Source organism: Astyanax mexicanus, chromosome 17, assembly GCF_023375975.1.
Source record: "Astyanax mexicanus isolate ESR-SI-001 chromosome 17, AstMex3_surface, whole genome shotgun sequence".
Classification (NCBI taxonomy): Eukaryota; Metazoa; Chordata; class Actinopteri; order Characiformes; family Acestrorhamphidae; genus Astyanax; species Astyanax mexicanus.
The window spans coordinates 38,448,925-38,473,349 of NC_064424.1; the positions used below are offsets into that span (position 1 = coordinate 38,448,925).

Genomic DNA, 24,425 nt, shown 5'->3' on the forward strand with positions numbered 1-24,425 from the left:
TTTCAGGCCTTTGCCCATACTGGGTGCTTTCAATGGTCTTCTTGTGACAGCAGTGTCCTTTATATCTCCAAACATAGGATGCAAGGAAATTGTTGCTTGTTTGTAGATGAAGTTAACCAGGTCTTTGAACTTTGCCCTCTTGTTCCCCTTTTCCTGAATGTCACAAGCCGTGCCTCGCCATTTTTCTCTTAACTTGTAAGGCAACTTTGCAATGATTGCCCGCATATTTAGGAAATTGTCCACCTCTTCCATATAATCCATGTGATTCATGACATTCAGACATCCAGTGAGAAAAGGTGCATAAGAATGCAGCGCTTCTCCATCTTCAGGCTTGATAGGAGGCCAATTTAATGCCTTCTCTACATAGGCCACTGAGATTTTGTAATCATCTCCAAAGTGCTGCTTTAAAAGCCTCTTTGCTTCCTTATATCCTTCATCTGGATTTATATGGAGACAACTTTGAACTAACTCTTTAGGTTGTCCACTCGTGTATTGCTCCATAAAATGAAGTCTCTCTTTGCAACTGTCTGTTCTGTCTTCCACACAATGCTCAAATGCCCTGAGGAAGATCTTAAACTCCAAAGGATCCCCTTTGAAGATGGGTATCTCCATTGAAGGTAATGTAGTCAACTTTTGTTGATTCACTAGCAGAGCAGTGACGTCGTTCTGATGCTGCATGACATTGAACAGTGTTCCTGTTTCCACCTCTTCATCTGTACTGGTGTTATTTGAAGCCTTTATTTTTTTGCTATAGCTGTCGTCTGTTCATTTTTTAAAGCAACAGGCTGGGTATGTAAAGTTGCCTTATCCTTCTTTGGAGTGTCACAGGCATCTAGTTTTTCTGACTTTACTTTAAAGCTTGCTTTATAAGACTCAAGGAACTAAATTCATTCCATCATTTGGACATTCAGATGGGCACTGGGAGCCTTGGAGCTCTCTCAAGACTTGGATTTTTGCAGTAGATTCAGCTAAGGCTATCTGTAGTTCAATTTCTTCCTTTTGAACTTTTAACTGAGCTTCCTGCACTTCAATTGTTTGCCTTTGCTTCAAGGTAGTTGCCCTTGCCAACAATGCAGCTCTTTCTGCCTCACTCTTCAGTCTAGCAGATGAGGATGTAAGTGTGGAACTGCCTGTTACTGATCCTTGCTTGTATATTTTAACATTTCAACAAGATATCATGGATGCACTATCCGTTGGAAGTACTGTATCTTGCAATTCAGCTTCTCTGCGTTGACCAACATCTTTGATCCATGTTTCTGCACAGTTTATAAAGTCTTTAAATCTGTTTGCCTTGGGTTTGAACTAACTAAGCTGGTCTTCATTCTTGTCTGCTTCTGATAACTGTGCCATTAACAACTGCACTGATCAATTTAAATCAAGGAATTCCTCAAATTGTTCTTTAAAGTCTGTGAACTTGGAAGTGACAACATCCAAATTGCTCATATCCTCCATAAGCTGGTCCACAGTGTTCATTTTACTCGTTAACTGCCCAAGTTTAGCACTTCTTGAGCTTTTAAGACGACGTACAGTTTCCTCTGTTGCTTAAGGTGAAAGTTTCACCTGCCTTTTGCTAAGAATCACTTTATCTGAAGCTTCTTCCATTAAATACTGTTAGCAGAACCAGCACAAAATGCACAGTCTGTAATCCGTCAATAACAATAATATTCCAAGTACTTCGCAGATAGATGATTTACTGTCTTGAATTCCAAAACTTGCTGCTAGCTAGCTCATTAGCCAGTACAACAGGTAAGCAGGCAAGTGACTAGCACAAACAGAGACTCAACATCCAGAAATATTAGAACACAAGGAGATTACCTTCCAGCATGTGGGCACTCAGTGAGAAGCAGTCTTCTTAAGTTCTATTTTGTCTGTCCTGACCTTTGTATGTGTAGAGGTTTTTAGACTTGATGTAGGCAGCAGGTCCTAGCTGGTTTGGGTAAGGTTGACCCGTAGCAGTAACCACAGAGTCTACTTGTTGTGTTAAAAAATGTCAAAGAAAACATTCTAAACTGTGTTATTTGTGTCTCTAAAAATGGCAAAGAAATCAATAAAGAAATAACAATATAACAATATTTATAAAACTATATATACATTAAAGGCAGTCCTTCTTTTGGCTCCTATAGACACACACTGATTGGTTTATTTTTAACACTTTGTTAACCATAGGATTTTCTCATTTTAGTGAGCTTTCGTTTATTAAAGGTTGAACATAAGACTGTGAAACAACGCTGCTTCACTTTTCAAAATCAACATTGATTCAACTTTGATTCAACCCTAACATCTACGTTGATCAACCAGTTGCCAGCTGGGATATTTTATATATGTTGGCCTTTATGTTCAACACGGTGCATAAAAGATAATAGATAGATTTAATATTTATGTTATAAAAGGATTTCAGAGGTGAAATGGTAATGCAGGAATTAATGAACACTTTGGTATTTATCTTTGAAACTTTCTGATATTTGTTTTGTTGCATAAGCAAATATTTATTATTAATATACTTTATTAATACTAAACAATTTATATATATATATATATATAATATTTCATTTTGAGGAAAATATTAAGTTTTATTTACAGTCAGGGCTTATTCAATAGGACAGGTTTAGGGTTTATTTATTAATAAGAGTTGATTAGTGAGAGGAATTTAATGACATTAATTTGGGTAAAGCTCTGTAAACTGTGCTGCTGGTAAGGAGAAGTCAGAAAATAGTGTCAAGTCCCTGATTGTGGGATACAAGGGCAGGTCAAAGTTCAAGTCTGGAAAATTAAGTTTCTAATCCCACAAACCTCAGGGCTTTCTGTACAGGAGTCTTTGAGTATAGAATCTGTTAGGTTCAATTTAGCTTGAAGTTTATGGGGTTCAAATTAAGTCAAGTCAAGATTCAAACAGAGACAAGTCTTAGAGAATCTGGAAAGTCTGGGATGTGAATCTCCTGTCTGGAGTAAGTACAATGTAAGCATTATTAAGTTATGTTGGATTTTCAAGAGCATCCTTTCATTTTTGACTTTACAAGTAGGATATTACAGAAAATCCCTTTTTCTTTCCTCACCAGAAATAATCTGATACTATTTTAAATGCATTCTGTTACACTGTTTGATCTTTTCTGCATTAATTCACATGAAAGAACAAAAAATACAAAATACAGTCCTTTAAATCTTAACAGATTCTCTTTTATTTTTGTCCCCATCCACACCCCCTTATTAAATACAAAGATATGATACTGATTCATTCACCATTTGATTATAGTTACAGTTTTTTTTTCTTTTTCTTTTTTTGTTTCACTACGCTCAAAAAATCCATTCAAACCATTGCTTAAATATGTTTACATCTAGTTTCATCAATATTTACACTATTTTTTTCAACTTTGGAATGGAAAAGCCATTACTATGGACAAGTCCAAAAGTTCTAAGTCCATTGCATGCTCACTTGCCTCAAGCGAGCACATTCAGCACAACTTAACTAGCTAGAATTATAGCGTTCTATCATGTTGTGAGTGTGTAAGATGGTATGTAGCTGTGTGTGTGCGTACTTGTGTGTATGTGTGTGTCTGCATTTTTTTTCCCTGATGAACAAAACAAACTGAGAATCTCAAGCAAGAACTGGCTCAGTGAGAGCTGGGTACGTAGCATGCATCGCCTTTTGTTCTGAATTATTCTTTTTTTCCAGACAACTGGACCCATAAACAAAACAATAAAGATGAACAGACATGGACCAAAGAGAACGGCGTGATTGGTCATCTGATACAGAATGAAACAAAGGAAACACCAACACTTGTTGGATTTGCTAACACATTTTTTGTGGGGACAAATTTGGTTGTAGATACGCCACTTTTTCCAAAGGCACACCGACTGTTGACAACCAGGCTCCATTCCATTGTGAACGGCTCATTCATTTTGGGGGTTTCGGATGCGGGAGTTTAAGGACAAATGGTTAACGATCAGCAATGTCCCAAAAAAGTCCTCAGCCTTTGTTGGGTGATGGGAACGTTCACATGGTGATGTTTTGATAGAGCTCTTCGATCTCCTGTTTGAAATATTGCCTCAGCTCTGGTCTCTTTGCCTTTAACGTTGGAGTCAGCAATCCATTCTCTATGGAGAACATATCACTATGGACGTAGATGTTTTTTACCTGTAAATGAGAAGAGTTTTTCAAAAATGACTAAATGAAGCAGCATAATGTTAACTCTAATTACATTATATTAGAAGGTGTTGTTTACCTTTATTTTAAAGAGTGTATAGAAATGAAGAAATCCACTTTATTATTTAGATGATGCTAAACAATACTATAAACTGATTCAATTTATTTTTATTCAGTAGAATTATACTTGTATTTACAATCTGCAGTTACTTTTCTTACTTCATAGTTAAGATTGGTTTGGAACAGATTGTGGTCGGGGTAAATTTGCCAAAGAGGTGAATAGAATAGTTTTAACAGAGGTTTCTGCCTTGATACAGATAAACTAAACACAGAGGGGAGGGCAGCATTTATGTTATCGCTATTTTTGGGTAACCCTGTCATTAATAACTTGGTTCTTTAACTGCTGAAACACCACTGGCACCTAGGACCTCTCCAGCAGAAGTGAAGAATACATGAGTCTGTGTATCATTTGTGCTTTTGATATTCAACGGAGAATCCAAAAACAAAAAATTAAAAAACAATTTGTTATTTCGTTTTTAAATAAAAAAATAAATACATCACGGCTTGTATTTTTTGTCTTTTTATTTGATAGGCCAAACATAAAGTGCAAATTAAAAAAAACGGAGCAGAGACGAACTTGATTTAAATTTTTCACCTGCGTGGACCTAGGGTGGATTTTTGTTCCACCTTAAATGTTTACTGCAGTTACACACAGCCGCCTGTGAATAGCGGATTTTATCAGTAAAAAGCCGCATTTAAAGCACAACGCTGTGCAAATGCTCTGAATAAAAAACACAAAAACTAAGCTAAAATTAGACTGGAAAAAACATAACATTACAAAAAAAAGAATGTCTTATTTTATTATATATAGACTTAAGACACAATACATCAGGTTGTTAACCAAAGATTTTACTTTGCAGAGGGTTTCTGCTGCATTTTAGTTTATTTTCGACCAAAGGAACATAAATACATTCAATTCCAGTCATTAATAAAGGAAATAAACATTTTACTGATGAAGAATGACTGTATATGTGTTAATCTAAATCAAGTTCCCATTTTTGTTTGAATCATCAAATAAAAAACTGAAAATTCAAGCCATCATTTGTTTTTGGACTTATATTTAAAAACAAATTGATGAATTGTTTTTGAATTTTCCAATTTTGGATTCTTAATTGAATATCAAAAGAACAAATGGTTGTGAAAGCTTCATATATCAGAATAACCATTAAAACCCTTTAACACTCACACACACACACACACCTGCTCAAAAGAGTGGAGGCCACTTGCTTTGCCTAAACGCACCAAGTCTTCCAGGATAGCTTTCTTTAATTCCTACAAAAACAGAAACGACATTAGTTATATCTCTGACAAATTACACTAAAACACACAAACACAAGTATTTGGACAGTAATATCACAAGGCACCCAATCTATGCCTGCCAATGGAACTGGGTCATTGTTTATAAATAATATTAGCATTGAAATAAATATCAGGGTATTTTTTTGTGTGCAGTAATTCGCTCATGATAATGGCTTTTCACGACAGGGTTGCAATCTAAAAGATTCTTTGGGCATATAAATGGACTGTTCTTAAAAGGCAGAATCAGTTACCTGATCGCAACAAAACCAAACCAAGGAGGGTCACTGCTGTAAAGGCCTGACAGAGCAACTCAAGTGAGAAGAGTCAGTATTTTGTGGTAACCATGGTTCCAGACTGAAGTCAATTGAAGTGATCAGCATCCAGGTATTAAACTAAGCTTTTAATTTAAAAATATAATCTGTTTGTCTAATCACTTGCCTGTGAAAATTGATTATGTAAAATGGCTGTAATCCCTAAATTATTAGAACATAGTTTAGTTAACCCTTATAAATTAAAGCTAAAAAAAGTATTTTTATCTTGATTGCTTTCTTTTAAATTTACTCTGATGTGGACAGAGACAGAACTGGCATCACCCTCTGAGTATTTACGGGCCCTGTATATTATGATTTTAATATATTATTAATAACAGAATAATACATGTTAATGATATAGCACCACTCATATATATATATACACACACACACACACACACATCATATGCTAACCCTATGCCAGATACAGGAAAGGAAAAGTCTTTAGTCTTTCTGTTTGCAGATCGTTATGGCCAAAATGAATTTCTTTTATCTTAGATCTGCCTCTGTTTTGGACTAAAAGAGCAGTGTCTGATGACATCAGGTTTCTGAGAAGTTAATACAGAGAAAACAGCCCTGTAATCTGATTTTCTAATGTATTTAGTGTTTTCTAAAGAATGGTAATCCCATGGTTGTAAGGTTAAGATGTGTACATCATTCTTAATTTATGATGTTAAATATGTTTTTGAAGAAAAACTCACCCCATTTTTGCACAGATCCTCATAAGATCCATCTAAGCCCTTTTTCCGGGCCCACGACGGCATTACCTCTGGATCTGGCACCACAATTGCAACCAAACAAGCCTGGAGAAGCAGAGAATACAAAAATCCTTAAAATAGCATGGGTAGCATGAGAGGGACTCTACAACCCACACAAGTGGCCCTACAAAGCAATAGTATTCATTAAGGTTTTTCAATCTGGATTCAGACAAAAGCATAGCACTGTTAACCGCTTTACTTAGAGTGACTAATGATTTAATTTCTGCTGTTGGTAGAGGCAGTACTGCCATCCTTGTACTGCTAGATCTTAGTGCTGCCTTCGACACCATAGATCACGCTATTCTACTTGATAGGTTAGAAAATCTTATAGGAATTAAAGGATCTGCCCTCACCTGGTTCAGATTATATCTGAGAGATCAATTCCAGTGTCAGTTATCATTATCATTATCATATCATTAACAGTCTAAAGTAAAATATGGTGTCCCTCAAGGATCAATAATGGGTCCACTACTCTTTATATGTTACTGCTGGGTAAAATCACCCATAGACATGGTATTAACTTCCACTGCTATGCTGATGACATGCAACTTTACATCTCTGCTAAACCCAACGAGGACCTCTGTCTAAATCAAATAACAGACTGTATTAAAGAGATTCAAAATGGGATGACACACAACTTTCTCTTACTTAATTCTGATAAGGTCCTTCTATTCTATTAGGTCCTAATATTGTTAATTGTTATTACTGTAGACATAGACGGTAACTTAATTATACGTAGTAAAACTGTGAAAAACCTTGGGGTCATCTTTGGAGCATGCATTCATAACCTCAAGGCTGCACTACTGCAGTGTGTTTTGGCTAAAAGTCCATGTAAATTACTTCATAAACTCCAGCTAGTTCAGAATGCAGCCGCGAGAGTGCTTCCTAGAGCTAGAAAATTAATTCACATTACCCCTATTCTTTCATTCCTACACTGGCTACCTGTTAAATTTTAATTAGATTATAAAATACTTCTCCTGACGTATGAATCCCTCAATGGTCTGGCCCCATATTATCTAGAGGAACTTTTTACACTTTACAATCCGCCGCGCTCCCTCCGCTCCCAAGACGCTGGTCTGTTATAAGTCCCACGTGTTAGAAAAAAACTATGCAGGAGGAAGAGCTTTCTTTTATAAAGCTTCCCAACTTTGGAATAACCTCCCTATTAATATACGGGACTCAGACACACTCTCAATCTTTAAATCTAGACCTTCTAACTATTCCTCTTACAGCTTATGCAGCAAATATTAACCCTGTCCTAATCATCTGCTTTCTCTTTCTCTTTCTCTCCCCATGTCCTGAGCTGCTGCCTCCAACTGCCCATCCCACTCCAGCAGAGTTTTAAAAAAACATTCTAACTTCTTTTTCTTCCCTCCCCTCTCTGTTTTCTTTCTCTCTCTATCTCTCTCACATGTGCTGAGATGGCCGGCCGGCCTGCCTGAATGTGTCCATCTGTGGTTCCAGCTTCCTCATAAAGGGAGTTTTTCCTTGCCACTGTGTCACCACAATAATTGGGATCTCAGTGGTGCTGCTCATAAGAGGCATAGACATGTTTTTCTCTGTAAAGCTGCTTTGTGACAACTTTTGTTGTAAAAAGAGCTATATAAATAAAATTGAATTGAATTTAATTGAAAAGGTAGTGCAGCTCTTCCAGAAATGTATTGACAATTAGCAAGTCCCACTCAATAAAGGAGTGGCTCTGCAGGTGGTGACCACCGACCACTTCTCAGTACCTATGCTTTCTGACTGATGTTTTGGTCACTTTTGAATGTTGGTGGTGCTTTCACACTCGTGGTAGCATGAGACGGACTCTACAACACAAACTCAAGTGACTCAGGCAATGTGATCTGTGGCAAGAAGGTTTGCTGTGTCTGTCAGCGTAGTGTCCAGAGTCTGGAGGCGCTATCAGGAGACAGGCCAGTACACCAGGAGACATGGAGGGGGCCGTAGGAGGCGCTACCTCCGCCTTTGTGCAAGGAGGAACAGGAGGAGCACTGCCAGAGCCCTGCAAAATGACCTCCAGCAGGCCACTAATATCAATGTTTCTGCTCAAACTGTCAGGAGAGCGATCTGCTGCCTGCAACATCCTCCAGCATGACCAGTTTGGCAGTGGGTCTGTAATGGTGAATAACCCTGACTGCCATTAGGTACCGAGATGAGATCCTCAGACCCATTGTGAGGCCATATGCTGGTGCAGTGTGGCTGAAGTGTGCTAGCAGTTCCTGCAGGATAAAGGCACTGACGCTATGGACTGGCCTGCCTGTTCCCCAGACCTGAATCCAATCCAGCACATCTGGGACATCATGCCTCTCTCCATCCACCAACACCACACTGCACCACAGACTGTACAGGAGTTGACTGATGCTTTAGTCCAGGTCTGGGATGAGAGTCCTCAGGAGAACATCTGCCGCCTCATCAGGAGCAGCCCAGGTGTTGAGGTCATACAAGCACTACTGAGCCACACACACTACTGAGCCTCATTTTAACTAGTTTTAAGGACATTACATCAAAGTTGGATCAGAATGTAATGTGTTTTTCCACTTTAATTTTGTGTGTGACTCCAAATCCAGGCCTCCATTGGTTAATAAATTTGATTTCCATTGATGATTTTTGTGTGATTTTGTTGTCAGCCGATTCAACTTTGTACAGAACAAAGTATTTAATGAGAATATTTCATTCATTCAGATCTCGGATGTGTTATTTGAGTATTCCCTTTATTTTTTTTAAAGAAAGGTGATTATTGTTATATATATATTGTTAATATTTCATACTGATTTATTCATATTAATTTTGAAATTCCACAACTAAGCTAAAATGTTAAAGATGTTGTGATGATATAATTATATTATCCAATCCTACCTGCAGACTATCTCCATGAACGTAGAGCTGAGACACAGGTTCACTGCGGATGTAGATGTTCTCGATCTTCTCAGGAGAAATGTACTCCCCCTGGGCCAGCTTAAAGATGTGCTTCTTTCTGTCAATGATTTTAAGTGTGCCATTCTGAAAGAGGAAATATGAGCAGTTAGCTGGGAATGCAGGTTTCACACAACATACAGTCAAAATCGACCGTTCTACTGCTCTTCAGTTCTGCACCTTATTTGCATGTGTAGTTCAGGCATAATGCTCTGGACCAAACAGGCAGTAATAATCTGCATTCTACACTGACATCTTTGACATCAATATTGATATTAATATTAACAGGCAACACAATGTGCTTTTTAATCTGATTACTAAAATATTGGAGTAAGTAATCTAATCAACATAATTAACTAAACAGATAGATCAGATGAGGATCAAAAAGATTAGATGGTAAAACTGTGGGTTTACATGAGCCAGACAATAATCAGATCTTTGCTTTGCAACCAGCCAGTCAACTCACAGAATAAACAAACAAACAGAATAATATGTGGTATAAACATCACATAAAACCTGATCTTTATTCTGCAGCTATATGTGTAATATGATCCTCCATCAGCTAGAAGATGAAGATCATGTAACTCCTTCAGTTTTAGCATCACTCTAAAAGTGTTTGGACGGCATCTCGCGGGTGCTGTGCTGTTAAACACTGTTCGCTTATTTCCACTACCGTCTGTTTTCACTCATGCACAGATGGAATACTTTGGTTGAGAGTTTACAAGTACACCGAAATCTGATTACTAAGCTCAAATTCAGCTCTTTTTATCAGATTTCTTAATCAGTTTTTACACCTTACTAAGGAATCAGTATACTGTGTACATGACTCCCTAAATAATCAGATATATGAATAAAAAACTAATATCTGAATATGAACAGATTTTGAGTGCATGTAATCACAATCACACAATATCATGACAGTGATATTGAGAACTGTGTCTATCAGTAGTATGAAGATAATATTATCAGTATATTACAGATACAGTCATTTTATACGACCTGCACTTTATTTCTAATTTAATTCTGATTTATTTCTGCTACAGGGGTTGGAAAATGAAACTGAAACACCTGGTTTTAGACCACAATAATTTATTGTCCGGACGGACAGTTCTGGTGAAAACAGGAGAATTTAGTGCACATTGAATTCTGCCGTGATTTGATCAGCCTGTTGGATGTGGTTGGTCCTTATTGGGGGTATGCTGACATTACCCTGGATACCGTGGCTCTTGATGCATCACAAAGACTTGCTGTCTTGGTCACAGATGCTCCAGCAAGACGTGCACCAACAATTTGTCCTCTTTTGAACTCTGGTATGTCTCCCATAATGTTGTTTGCATTGCAATATTTTGAGCAAAACTGTGCTCTTACCCTGCTAATGGAACCTTCACACTCTGCTCTTACTGGTGCAATGTGCATATAATGACTGGCCACCAGGCTGCTACAATTTAGCCATGAAACCTCCCACACTAAAATGACAGGTGTTTCAGTTTCATCGTCCAACCCCTGTATATATTTACCACAATATTTTGTCTGAAACCTTTAAAAGAGGGTTGTACCACCTAATGCTAAAGTGGGTAATTTGTACATATGACTGTATCACATAGCAATAGAAACCATGTGAGAAAAATGTACAGTTGTGGTCAAAAGTTTACATACACTTGTAAAAAAACATAATGTTATGGCTGTCTTGAGTTTTCAATAAGTTCTACAACTCTTATTTTTCTGTGATAGAGTGATCGGAACACATACATGTTTGTCACAAAAAACAGTCATAAAATGTGGTTCTTTCATAAATTTATTATGGGTCTGCTGAAAATGTCACCAAATCTGCTGGGTCAAAAATATACATACAGCAACATTAGTATTTGGTTACATGTCCCTTGGCCATTTTCACGGCAACTAGGCGCTTTTGGTAGCCATCCACAAGCTCCTGGCAAGCTTCAGGTCGAATGTTTGACCACTCTTCTTGACAGAATTGGTGCAGTTCAGCTAAATGTGATGGTTTTCTTGCATGAACCCGTTTCTTTAGCACTGTCCACATGTTCTCAATGGGGTTTAAGTCAGGACTTTGGGAAGGCCATTCTAAAACCTTAATTCTAGCCTGGTTTAGCCATTCCTTTACCACTTTTGATGTGTGTTTTGGGTCATTGTCTTGTTGGAACACCCAACTGCGCCCAAGACCCAACCTTCGGGCTGATGGTTTTAAGTTTTCCTGCAGAATTTGGAGGTAATCCTCCTTCTTCATTATCCCATTTACTTTCTGCAAAGAACCAGTTCCACTGGCAGCAAAACATCCCCAGAGCATAATACTACCACCACCATGCTTGACAGTAGGCATGGTGTTCCTGGGATTAAAGGCCTCACCTTTTCTCCTCCAAACATATTGCTGGGTGTTGTGGCCAAACAGCTCAATTTTTGTTTCGTCTGACCAGAGAACTTTCCTCCAGAAGGTTTTATCTTTGTCCATGTGATCAGCAGCAAACTTCAGCCGAGTCTTAAGGTGCCTTTTCTGGAGCAAGGGCTTCTTTCTTGCACGGCAGCCTCTCAGTCCATGGCGATGTAAAACACGCTTGACTGTGGAGACTGACACCTGTGTTCCATCAGCTTCCAAATCCTTGCAGACCTGCTTCTTGGTGATTCTTGGTTGACTCTTGACCATCCTGACCAATCTCCTCTCGGCAGCATGTGATAGCTTGCGTTTTCTTCCTGATCGTGGCAGTGACACAACTGTTCCATGCACTTTATACTTGCGTATAATTGTCTGCACAGTTGCTCTTGGGACCTGTAGCTGCTTTGAAATGGCTCCAAGTGACTTCCCTGACTTGTTCAAGTCAATAATTCGCTTTTTCAGATCCACACTGAGTTCCTTTGACTTTCCCATTGTAGCTTTTGTAGCTGAGTCTAATCACTGGGTCAAATGAGCCCTATTTAAATGGGCTCATGAGAAGTCAACAGCTGTAGTCAATCAGAATCACTTACAAGAAGTGAAGAGGCCATGACATGAAGCTAATTTGATTGACACAACTCGCTACATCACCAAAATTGACAAATTTTGTTGCTGTATGTATATTTTTGACCCAGCAGATTTGGTGACATTTTCAGCAGACCCATAATAAATTTATGAAAGAACCAAATTTTATGACTGTTTTTTGTGACAAACATGTATGTGTTCCGATCACTCTATCACAGAAAAATAAGAGCTGTAGAACTTATTGAAAACTCAAGACAGCCATAACATTATGTTTTTTTACAAGTGTATGTAAACTTTTGACCACAACTGTATGTATTTGAGATTATTTGACATTTCTGTTTAAAATACTTATGATCATAATGTAAAGGCAAACTAACCGGTAACCATTTGCCTATATCTCCGGTGTGGAGCCACCCATCAGGGTCCAGGGTCTCTGCTGTCTTCACTGGGTCTTTCAGATAGCCCTTAAAAACATTTGGACCTTTCACACACACCTGCAAAACAAGCAGAATGTTTATATCCAATATAATTGTTGTTATGTAAATAAATAATAATGGGTATTGAATTAATACCATGGTACCTACCTCCCCCTCTCCTTTTGAGGAAAAGTAGTTCTTCTCAGGCACATCCACGAGTTTAATGAGGTTGCAGGGCAGTGGTGCCCCTACATGACCTGTAAACAGCAGGAAACAAAAAGGCTGAAGTTTACACCATTTTAACTCTCTGGTGTCTTCAAAGATTCTGTGGGTCAAAAACTTTAATACCAATCTGTGCTGGTCCAGGGTCACCTAGTGGTCAGGGCCCCTGGGCACCCGTTCTGTACATCAATAAGAAAATAATCCCTCAAAGAATTGGGAGCAAACTCTGCTCACAGTGCTGATAGAGTGAGGGCTGGTATGTGCTTGAGTGTAGAGGAATATGGTGTTATAGACTTAAAGCAGCTCCATATGACCTATTCATAGACAGCTGTCACACACTGCATTATGTACATTTACCTTTTTTATATTATGTTTTTTTACTTATCAGTGTATAGATGGACCTCAGTCTTATAATTGCATATTTATAAAACTATACTTTTTATGAAAATAAATAAACACAATTTCACATTGATCATAACTTTCCTTAAAAATACTACAACTTTATTCTCATAATATTGCAATATTATTCTAGTAATATTATGACTTTAATCTCAAAGTGAACTATTTAATTTTTTTGTAAGCGTGTCCCTAAAACCTTATATTGCTGTTTTAATAAAAAAAAAACTCAAATTCGAGCACTAAAATTAATTAATTCAATTCATATTAGGACTGCAGAAATGTGTATGTTGTGGTCGGGTGCAGAATTATAACAAGCGTTTTTAGGAGGTAACAGGACTAAAACAAGTGGGAGCAGGTTTAAAAAAGCAGTCCTGGTCAGACCTCTACTTTATTGAATCAGTTAAAGCGCCACCACATCTTTTTTTAACTGCTGCTAATGTAACAGCAACAATTCAACACACTTGGAGGATGCTAACTGCCAAATCTATGACAGAAGCTAACAGCATCAGTCTAGCCCAGCAATGGGGAGAAGAGTGCCATCCTAACCACCCCAAGAGAGCAAGGACATCCTTCAGTACAGCAAATAATACAACAACCAACGTCCCATTTGTTACTAGTCTTATTATAAAAGGATCAGACTAGCCACAAGAGGGAGCCGCTGATTTATTTTTCTCCTCTTTCCAGACCAGGAAGTTAACACAAATAATCTTAACAATGATCTTTAATACACAAAACGAGGTGAACTACACTATAAAATACAATCTGAATGAGAGTACTTTATTAATTCTTAAATCCAATAAACATATAAACAACCTAGCAGCAGGGTATATATGCAGCAAATCTATCACCACCCTGAGTTATTCTGAGTTATTATTTAAAACCATTTCACTACAACCACAGCCCTATTTAAGAGGGAAAAAGCATAATCACTGCTTTGAAAACAAGTCCACTGTACAAACATTGTTGTTCATTGCCAGTCCTGACCCTCATTTCTGCCCTTATCTCATGAACATTGGAGACAGAAGTGAGTTTTTTTTGCCCTGGTTGGCAAGACTGTCTACATGCTTCCTACTGAGTCAGGCAAATACAAACACTGCCCTCATTTGGATATCAGCTGCAATCTTTGACAAACAAAACAGCCCAGTAAAACTTGTTCAACAAGTCTTTTAATTTAGCATCAACACAGACAGTAGCAGGTTTGTTTAATTATCTACATAAGTCTTATGTACTACAAACTACAAATCAGAAGAGGAGAGCAGTATGGAAAATGTTCTCTGATGAAGACTGAATTAAATGGTCAGTATTAAAGCTGCTTTACTTTTTTATGATTATGGTAAAGATGTTTCTTGGTGTTCTGAGTTATTTGTGAGGGTAAACTGACAGTGTTGATGATTACATTTCAGTCATTGAAGAACTAAAATTATTTTATTCAAGAAGGCATTTACATTTGCCATTTTCAAGGACAACTATACATTTTGTCCACAGAACAATGCAAAACCACATGCTGCATGCATTACAAAGACGTGTTCTGAAAAAAGATGAAACAGGTACTGGATATTAACAAATGAAATAAATGTAACCGGTTAAAACATTAAATGTCTTGGCTTAATACTTAATAAATAAAAAGTCAACATAAATGTTAGAAACATTGTGCTATGACTGTCCTCATGGAGCACTGCATTAGGACAGTGTGCCAATTCATTTTTGGGCATTAAGTCATACATACATACATACATACATATACACATGCACACACACATAAACCAGGGCAATTTAGATTAACCAATTTCTGAGCAGATTTGGTGCATCAAAATGTTCTGGGCAATTTTATTCAGTATTCAATTCATCTGATCTCCATGTTCTTGGAATGTGGTAGAAAATGCAGACACAGGGAGAACATGGAAACACTGAGAGGCAAATGTGATAATCACCAAGCCATCATGCCACCTATTAAAGGTTCAGCCTCCAGAACTTCAAACACCAAACATTCCTTCAGTGACTGATTAAGTTGTTGGTAAGAGGACAATTATATATATATATATATATATATATATATATATATATATATATATATATATATATATTAGCCATAGAACTGCAGTTTTCAGACTAAGTGGCTCAGGTTTCCTGGACGTGCTTTTGGGTTAATGTATAACTTAATTTTTCTACGCTTCCAGGGATTTACCTGAGGTCCAGTCTCCAGGGGTGGTGTAAGTACAGCCGGCTGTGCACTCCGTCTGCCCATATGCCTCGTACACCTACTCATCCATTTGTGTGCCCACACACACCGGCCCAAATTAAATAGACAGAACAAATAAGAGAGAAAGTTAGAGGATGTGGAATTTAAAAGCAGGTTTCTGTGTAAGTGTGTCTGTGTGTGTGTGTTAAACATGTGTGTCTTGCATGTGGTTCTCACCTGACAGCCCAAAGCTGCTCTCAGGAAGCCGAGAACCGTTGGGGAAGTTGGGGCGGCGCCTGTTATAATCATTCGTAGCCTCCCGCCTAAACTGGCCTGCAAACAAACACACCAATCAGTCTTAGTTTATCCATCCATCTGTGCATCTTTTTATTCTCTAGCTGAAATCATTGGGAGAAAGACAGGAATACCCCCTGGGTCAACTAAAAGGAAGCACTGACACCCATACACTCACATCTATGTGTAATTTTGTATACCCTGTTTTTTCTATTCTGGATTTCACTTTCACTCACACACACACAAAAACACAAACCACCATGCAGTGAAGCCTTATTTAAGGGTATGGATGCTTTGGTGTTGTTAGCTTGTTGTTTTGCTGTTCCAGGTGGTTGCTTTGGTATTGAAATGCATTTAATATGGCTGGATGTTGCTATGGTGTTGCTATGTGTTTGACACTTGGTTTCTATAACATCCTTTGTGATTGGCATGGTACAGTTGCAAGAAAAAGTGTGTGAACCCTTTGGAATTACTTGGATTTCTGCATAATTTGGTCATTAAATGTGTTCTGATCTTCATCTAAGTAGACAAACCCAGTCTGCTTAAACTAATACCACACAAACAAATTACATGTTTGCATATTTTTATTAAACACAACATGTTAACAGTGAGGGGGGAAGTATGTAAACCTTTGGATTTATTAACTGGTTGACCCTTCTTTGGCAGTAATAACCTCAACCAAACATTTCCTGTAGTTGCAGATCAGGAGGAATTTTGGAACATTTCTCTTCACTGTTTCAGTTCATCAATATTCTTGGGATATCTGGTGTGAATCGTTCTTTTGAGGTCATGCCACAGCATCTCAATTGGGTTGCGGTTAGGACATTTGATCCCAAAGGGTTTAAATAGTTTTTCTTGCAACTATATACAGTGACTAGTGTGTTGGCTGGCATCCAATATGGTATCCAATATGGTTGCTAATGTGCTTCAGGTGGTTACATGGTCTCCAATTGGTCATTATGGTAACCCATTGGTTTGGTTGGTTGTGATGTATGAAGGATGCACAAATCTTTCCATACTTTTAATTTTAATGAAAAAAGAAATCGTTATGTACAACATTTTATTGCACACTGCAAAGCAACCTAAAACATAACTTATAAACTGAAATACTGACCTGAATCTTACTAAAGAAGATCTTGTCCCAAATACTGTCACTCCGGATGACACCGCGGCTGACTTCAGCTGCTTTTCTCTTCGCTGCAAAATTTAGGATCCATCGCTTCACTGAATTATTAGCCTGACTGAATATCTGAAAAACACAGAGACAGTATTAGTATTTATTTAATTTTAGTAATAATTGTTACCTGTATTATCATCATAGCTCCATATACTGTGTGTGTACACTAAGTGTATTCCCCGTGCTTTGTGTTTGACATCCTTTCTGCACAAATAGACCACACACACACACACACACACACACACACACACACACACTGGATGCTGCTGTTCCACAGGTCTGATGGTTGTGCTGCAGCTGAGAGTCTCTCACCTTGTCATACATGCGGTTGAGCAGTCGAGGCACCACTGGGAAGATGGTGGGCCGCAAGACCTTCATGTCTTCTGAAAGCAGGCGAATATCACCCTGGAAAAAGCCAATCCTCCCACCGTGGCAGTACACCACCGCCTGCGCACAATGGGTCAGCAGTGTGTTAAACACCAATAAACAATTTATACTGAGAAGTGTATTATTATTAGCTTAAAACGTGAACCAGTGGTTCTCAAACAGGTCCTTCCCTACAAAAATATTGGTGGGGGGGTGATTTTATGTGCTAAATGCAAATAAAATGCTTTGAAACTCCAATGCTAACAGTGGCCCAACCACTTCAAGTTCTGAGGACTGATCTGAGAACTACTGATGTAGAAGAAGCGACAATCTGTTCCTCTCAAAGAAATTTAGGTTAGTGTGAACCCAGTCTCCATTCAATCAACTCTCAGAGGACCCCAGAAGACATATTCTAGAGACACAAGGAGCTGCTGAAGGCTACAGAAACACCTGGGTTACATCAATTCACGGTTAGACAAATTGTATGCAAATATAGAAATTTCAGATCTGTTGCTACTCTCCGATCACTCCAAGAGAAAAAACAGCAATCCTGAAGGTGCTGAGAAAGAACCTTTCATGTCTCATTTTTGTCTAATGCTATTTCTCCTAAGCAATGTTAGGAGAAACAAAGTTGATCAAATATGTCTCCTGAGACATGAAAGATCGACATCTGAGCAATACTTTTTTTCTTGCAACTGGATCCCAGTACAGCCTCACTCAGAGCCTACTTGGAAGCTGAAAAAGGGTAGTAATGGGACCAGGAGGGGTTAAACGTAGTAAATCAAATTTGTTGGGAGAAACATCTGTGAAGCCCTTAGACTACCGGAATATTTCACAATGCTGGCTGAGTCACAGACGTAACTGCAGCCCTCTTATTATGTTGTGACATTACCTAAGAAGAGGGATGTGTACGCACGGCTTTATAGAAACACTGATCAACTGAGACAAATGGGCCATTCCACCGAAACAGTGCCTTTTGCTTGTTATAAATCTTTCAAATAATTGTTTTTCAACTCTGTATATAATAACACATATTTAACTATTCAAAACATGTACTGGTCAAACTCAGGCAGCTTTACTTAATTTATTACAAGGTTTCTTAAGCCGCAGATGGTTACAAAACTCATGTGACATTTAAAAGGCATGTTTAAAAGCCAATCTACTAATTCCTTTGGCTTTCTTTCAAAAAAGTCGTTATTTTTAAAGAAATTGTTGACTGCATGTTCAAATAATTGATAATTATGACAAAAAAATCACTCCTGTTAATGGCACTCATTCCTGTTACTGGAACAAACAGAATCTAAGAATGAATTGAGGTAACAGGAATGAGGTTTAAAAATGACCTCCTCAGTCAACAATTAAGGGAACTCAATTTTAGCCTTTCCATGATCTTTAGAAGAACGTGGTTATGGTAACAGGAATGAGTGAAACCCAGGGAGAGAGTGGGGACAGGTAACAAATGCTATTTTTCAGTGTTCTAAGTAGATTTTATTAATGTTTTTAATTACAGGAATCCATACTCATCCTTAGGATACATGTAATACTATATAGGGAGAGTTTATAATTTTTTTGTTTACTAAGTAATGGTGGAAACACACTTCATCATCTTTAAGATCCTTAAGCTGTGTTTTAAGGCTTTACTTAAAGTTAGTATAACTGTGTGCTGTTGATGGTTATTAACGTTTTGAAATATAATCCTCCAATTATTTAACTGTATTGGTTAGCTTATAGTGTCCTAAAAATCATATTTCCATTCCACTTTACAGTGTAGACTCGCTGATGTACTCAGTAGGGTCCCTAAACTTACAGAGGGTCAGGGATCCAACTCAGTCCCGGTATAGATTTCAATAAAAGACACAAACAGTACCAAAGTGTTTGTTTATAATTGTGACTTAGAAAATGAAAAATCAGAACATATGTAATAAGTAATTAAAACAGAGTTTCAGGGGACAGGTTTTCAAGTGTAGCTCATGCTATGTAGCTCATGTTAGGTGTTTGGAAAGCAGCAGTCAGCGAGGCAGCTGAGGACACCAAGCCTTCAGGCAGAAGGGAAGTGAAGAGTCACATTGCTTCCCTGTGCTTTTATGTGTGTATGTGTGTGTTTACGTATGCCTTGTTTGTCATGTCTGTGTATAATAACAGATTGTGATGTGTGTGTGTATCAGTGTGTGTGTGGGGGTTTGTATATGGAAGCTTCTCATATGCTGCAGGTCTCTCATCACTGTCTACCTCAGACCATACACACACACCCATGCACACACTGCTTACCTCGATGAGCCTCTCAAACATGTGAGCCAGCGGCAGGAAGGAAATGAGCACGTCGTCTTTATTCGGACGGATAACTTTCTGCAACACACACACTCTGTGGTTAAACTGGGTTACTCAGACAAATGTAAACAAAGTCATCTTCCTAGCACAAAGGAGGTCCAGCAGAATGGTTTATCTCTCATCACAAAACCAAACTCAAGAACATTTAGTTACAAGCTCCACTGCTCAGTGGAGACAGCAGTGATTATCTGCTCTCACTTACATCAGTTACTTTCAGAAAGCCTGCGAAATCAGCCACCACATTCCCATGAGTGAGCATCACACCCTTTGGATTTCCTGAAGGAAAGAAACACTCAAGTTTGTTTTTCATAGCACATTCAATTTTAATATATGTCACAACAAAACATTGTCTCTCCAAAATGGCAGCTTTTCAGGACACAAAAACATCTTAGCTTTTAGTTATTACAGTTTTTACAGTTATTAAAGTTATTTTAGTTATCAATTTAACATCAAACTTGAACAATGTAGATTCACATGATCAAAAAGAGAAAAACAGAACAAATAAAGACATAAGTCTTTTGTATAGGGTTGCCACCCTATACAATAATATATACTTATTTATTTTGAATTGTTGATCTACAATGTCTCGGGAGATCACTGGACAATGTATTCCTTACAAATATTAACATTTTAAATCTGTAAACATAAATCTAAGAAATACTTTTCAGATTTCTGTGTATTTTGTATCAAAATGTTTATATTTTTGAGTAATACAGTGTCCACTGATAAAATATTATAATAACTGGAGTTTAACTGTTTAGATGACTTCCTTTCAAGTCATAAGAAAGGCACCAGCAAATACTGTTCAATTTAAGTAACAATTACCCCATGGTTTAAAGAGTATCCCTATAGTTATGCACATAAAAGTTACATTCTCAATGTATTAAGTTTATATTTTAAATGTTTGTTGTTGCACACAAACATATTTCAATTAAGATTTAATTAACTGCATTTTATAAGAGAAAGTGTTCAATGCTAATAAAGCATTTCAAGTTTCAAGTTTGTCGAATTGCTTTTTTGATTACCCCTTCAATAAAAACACGCGTCCCCCATCCCACAGTTGTCGGGCCTGTGCTGGACATGGCCCAGAGGAACGGTAGTTGGTGTCTCTTATTTTAAATTCTGAAAGGTGGCAACCCTACTTTTGTATTCCTTTTGTATTAAGCAGAATTAATTAAATGAGCAAGTGTCACAATACTTTTGTATATACATATGCTTTTGTCTAAAATATAATGAAGGTCACAATATGTAACATATGTAACAAGTGTATGATTAAGCTCTATGTCACATTTATTAACATTAAATACAAGCTTAGTGATGGAAACTTCTCTTTCTATTCTTCTCAGGCTGTTCTTTGGAATGTGACCTGTTATGTTATGTGATTTACTGCTTAAGTGCTGGGAACCTGCAGGGTTTGTGTGTCCATAAAAACGAGCAAAAGAAGATAAGACGTGGGGTCACGCTAGTGTCTCAGTGTAAGGCTCCAAAAGGCCAAACTGCAGCACCACAACCAGCCAAAAGGGGCCAGTGTTTGGTTTAACTCACAGTTCAGAGCAATACACGTGCTGGGTAATTCCTAGTTGGAAACATGTGGCACAACTATGTTTCTTGGAGATGATGAAACACAAGGGTGATGTGGAGGGAGGTTAATGTGATCTGTGAGATGATGTGTGGTTATTGGGACACATAACGCCCTTGGAGACAATGGTGAATGATGCAAACCCCTTTTTTTAATTCATCTTTGTAAATACCCACACATTTATTTCAGAAGTATTTGGACAGCATGCCAAAAGTTGATCTACAGTAAACTTAACCTGGTTTAAACAGGAATAGTCACCATTTATGCTGCTTTATTACTGTGGAATATTTCTGCATACAGTAGTTATTTTAGGGGACCTATGAGTGGGCATAATAAACTTTTTTTATTTAATAACAGTAGCAGGCTGAGAGGTTTTCATTGCCACATAAAATGGCCTTACTATGCTAGTTAATGGAGTACAGGTTGCTAGACAAACCCAAGTCTCATCACTTCAGTTTTCTCTTTACCAGTGTCTGCAAAATGGGAGCTTTAACTCCTCAAGCAATGAAGGGAAAGCTGGAGAGCAAACAGGAATTTCACTAGGCTAAAAGCTAACCAAGTTATAGTCTCCTTAGCTTGCTAACCATATATCCGAGAGTAAAAAATCATTAGAGCCGTTCAGTTCAGTGTACAGTGCTGGGGTTTTTAATAAAGGCTAATTTAACGGTTATTTCTGACCTAAAGTTTATTTCAAGTTTATATTATTTCAAAGTGTAACAAAGAATCAAACAGAAGGCCACAGAACTGTATTGTTATTAATAACTGTCTTTTAAAAATCTACCTGTGGTCCCGCTGGTGAAGCAAACAATCGACAGGTCGTCTGGTCGAGGTGGCTGTAACAACAAAAGAAATCTCTTTCAGGCTTAGGGTTACAAACTTACATTGTTACTAAAATATGATGTCAGTGCAACTTAACAATTATCACAAACCAACTCCAAATTCAACCACATGTGGTTACACAATTAACAGTATTATATACACAAACTGTATATATATATATATATATATATATATATATATATATATATATATATATATGGTATGTGGTATTGATCTATGTGAGATCATATGGATTGCTGTCATCATAGAGCACTTTATCAAAGCCATTAGACTTCCCATAAACAAGAAGTATATTCATTTGTACCTTGCCAGTCTACTCATTCATAGCATGGCCTTTGACTCGTAACATGTCAGCGAATTTACTGCAGACGGCATCCCAAACACACTGAACCAAGCCTCCCAGCTCTGTATGGGGAAATGTGTTTTTTCTTATCTTTCCCCTTCTGGTTCTTATAGTAGCTGTATAAATATTCCCTACACAGGAACTTAAAATATCTCAAAGTCCAAAATTTTGGTTTTAGATCAAACTTTACGGTTTTCAAGATATTGACATCACAAGATCAATAATTACAAAAGTTCTGAATATTTATCAATAATGTTATCATTATTATCACAACAGTTATCATTTCACATTTATGAATCTACAGACCAAGATCATTGTGACTAATTTACAAGTAAATAACTAATACACTTATACCAGAAATGATTCTGTGGTACTCCAACAGTGATGTGCATTACTTAATAGATGCCATAGAAAACCCTGAAAACTGTTTATCATTCTAATCTAGGCCAACTTACTAAAAATTCTTTGAGGTACAAAGTAGTAATCGCTTTTCATCAGGTTAAAAAACATTTTGCCTCATTAATCCATCCATCAATCTAACAGACTGGGTTATTTTAAATTATGGGCTATAACTTACAGAAGAACAAAATAACAAAGTTAGCTTAATTAAAAATTAAGAATTTAAGTCATACTATAGTAATTACACTTATGAAAGAGTTTTTGAAGAATGTTCTGTAATGGTCAAGGATATCTTTCTTTAAAAGCAAAGCAGGGGACATCCCAAATTTTGCAAAAATATAGCAAGCAAACCTATATTTAAAACTCATAATTTCCCTCAAATTAACGAAAGGCACTGAAAGCACAGAATGATACCCTGGTGTCAGGGCAACTCACCACTGGATTTCTGTAATGTTCTCGTCCACAAGCCTGTGGTCAACAGAAAGATGCAGACACAAACAACATTCGTTAACATCTTAAAACGAGCAACACAGAACCAATATGTAATAATAACAAGCATATATCATCCCTGTTACACAGAAACATGTATGTTAATTTTTTGGAGGAGCGTATTGTTGCAAAAAAGATGTTCATGATGTGTTAATCACATGACTTGGAGTTCACTACCGAGGTCTGCTTTATAGTTGTTACTTAAGATCAATGTGTGTACTTTTGAAACTGTTGGTGGAAAAACAGAATGGGCACTGGAGCTGTTTAAGCTCAGTGGTTCCTTTATGGGAGATCCTGCTGCATGACATATACTACCAAAGAAGATATACTACCACAGAAGATATACTACCACAGAAGATATACTACCAAAGATATACTACCACAGATATACTACCAAAGATATACTACCACAGAAGATATACTACCAAAGATATACTACCACAGAAGATATACTACCAAAGATATACTACCACAGAAGATATACTACCAAAGATATACTACCACAGATATACTACCAAAGATATACTACCACAGAAGATATACTACCAAAGATATACTACCAAAGAAGATATACTACCAAAGATATACTACCACAGATATACTACCAAAGATATACTACCACAGAAGATATACTACCAAAGATATACTACCACAGAAGATATACTACCAAAGATATACTACCACAGAAGATATACTACCAAAGATATACTACCAAAGAAGATATACTACAAAAGATATACTACCAAAGAAGATATACTACCAAAGATATACTACCACAGAAGATATACTACCAAAGATATACTACTACCAAAAATATACTACCACAGAAGATATACTACCAAAGATATACTACCACAGATATACTACAAAAGATATACTACCACAGAAGATATACTACCAAAGATATACTACCACAGAAGATATACTACCAAAGATAT

General features: G+C 37.3%; 1 protein-coding gene across 3 annotated transcripts in view; it reads right to left on the reverse strand.

The window, feature by feature from the left end:
• Nucleotides 1-3,152: 3,152 nt before the first annotated feature.
• The window catches only part of acsl6 (acyl-CoA synthetase long chain family member 6), a 64,725-nt gene continuing 43,452 nt past the window's right edge, over nucleotides 3,153-24,425 (reverse strand). For all 3 annotated transcript variants that reach the window (XM_049466765.1, XM_049466766.1, XM_049466767.1), the window contains exons 8-21: nucleotides 23,434-23,466; nucleotides 22,198-22,249; nucleotides 20,040-20,113; nucleotides 19,778-19,855; nucleotides 17,456-17,590; nucleotides 17,081-17,215; nucleotides 15,910-16,005; nucleotides 15,679-15,751; nucleotides 13,041-13,129; nucleotides 12,834-12,950; nucleotides 9,429-9,572; nucleotides 6,513-6,614; nucleotides 5,402-5,473; nucleotides 3,153-4,132 (exon numbers count right to left, since the gene is read on the reverse strand). In XM_049466765.1, the coding sequence (XP_049322722.1) occupies nucleotides 3,992-4,132; nucleotides 5,402-5,473; nucleotides 6,513-6,614; nucleotides 9,429-9,572; nucleotides 12,834-12,950; nucleotides 13,041-13,129; nucleotides 15,679-15,751; nucleotides 15,910-16,005; nucleotides 17,081-17,215; nucleotides 17,456-17,590; nucleotides 19,778-19,855; nucleotides 20,040-20,113; nucleotides 22,198-22,249; nucleotides 23,434-23,466 (1,341 nt within the window). In that variant the 3' untranslated portion in view covers nucleotides 3,153-3,991. The remainder of the gene's footprint in view (nucleotides 4,133-5,401; nucleotides 5,474-6,512; nucleotides 6,615-9,428; nucleotides 9,573-12,833; nucleotides 12,951-13,040; nucleotides 13,130-15,678; nucleotides 15,752-15,909; nucleotides 16,006-17,080; nucleotides 17,216-17,455; nucleotides 17,591-19,777; nucleotides 19,856-20,039; nucleotides 20,114-22,197; nucleotides 22,250-23,433; nucleotides 23,467-24,425) is intronic.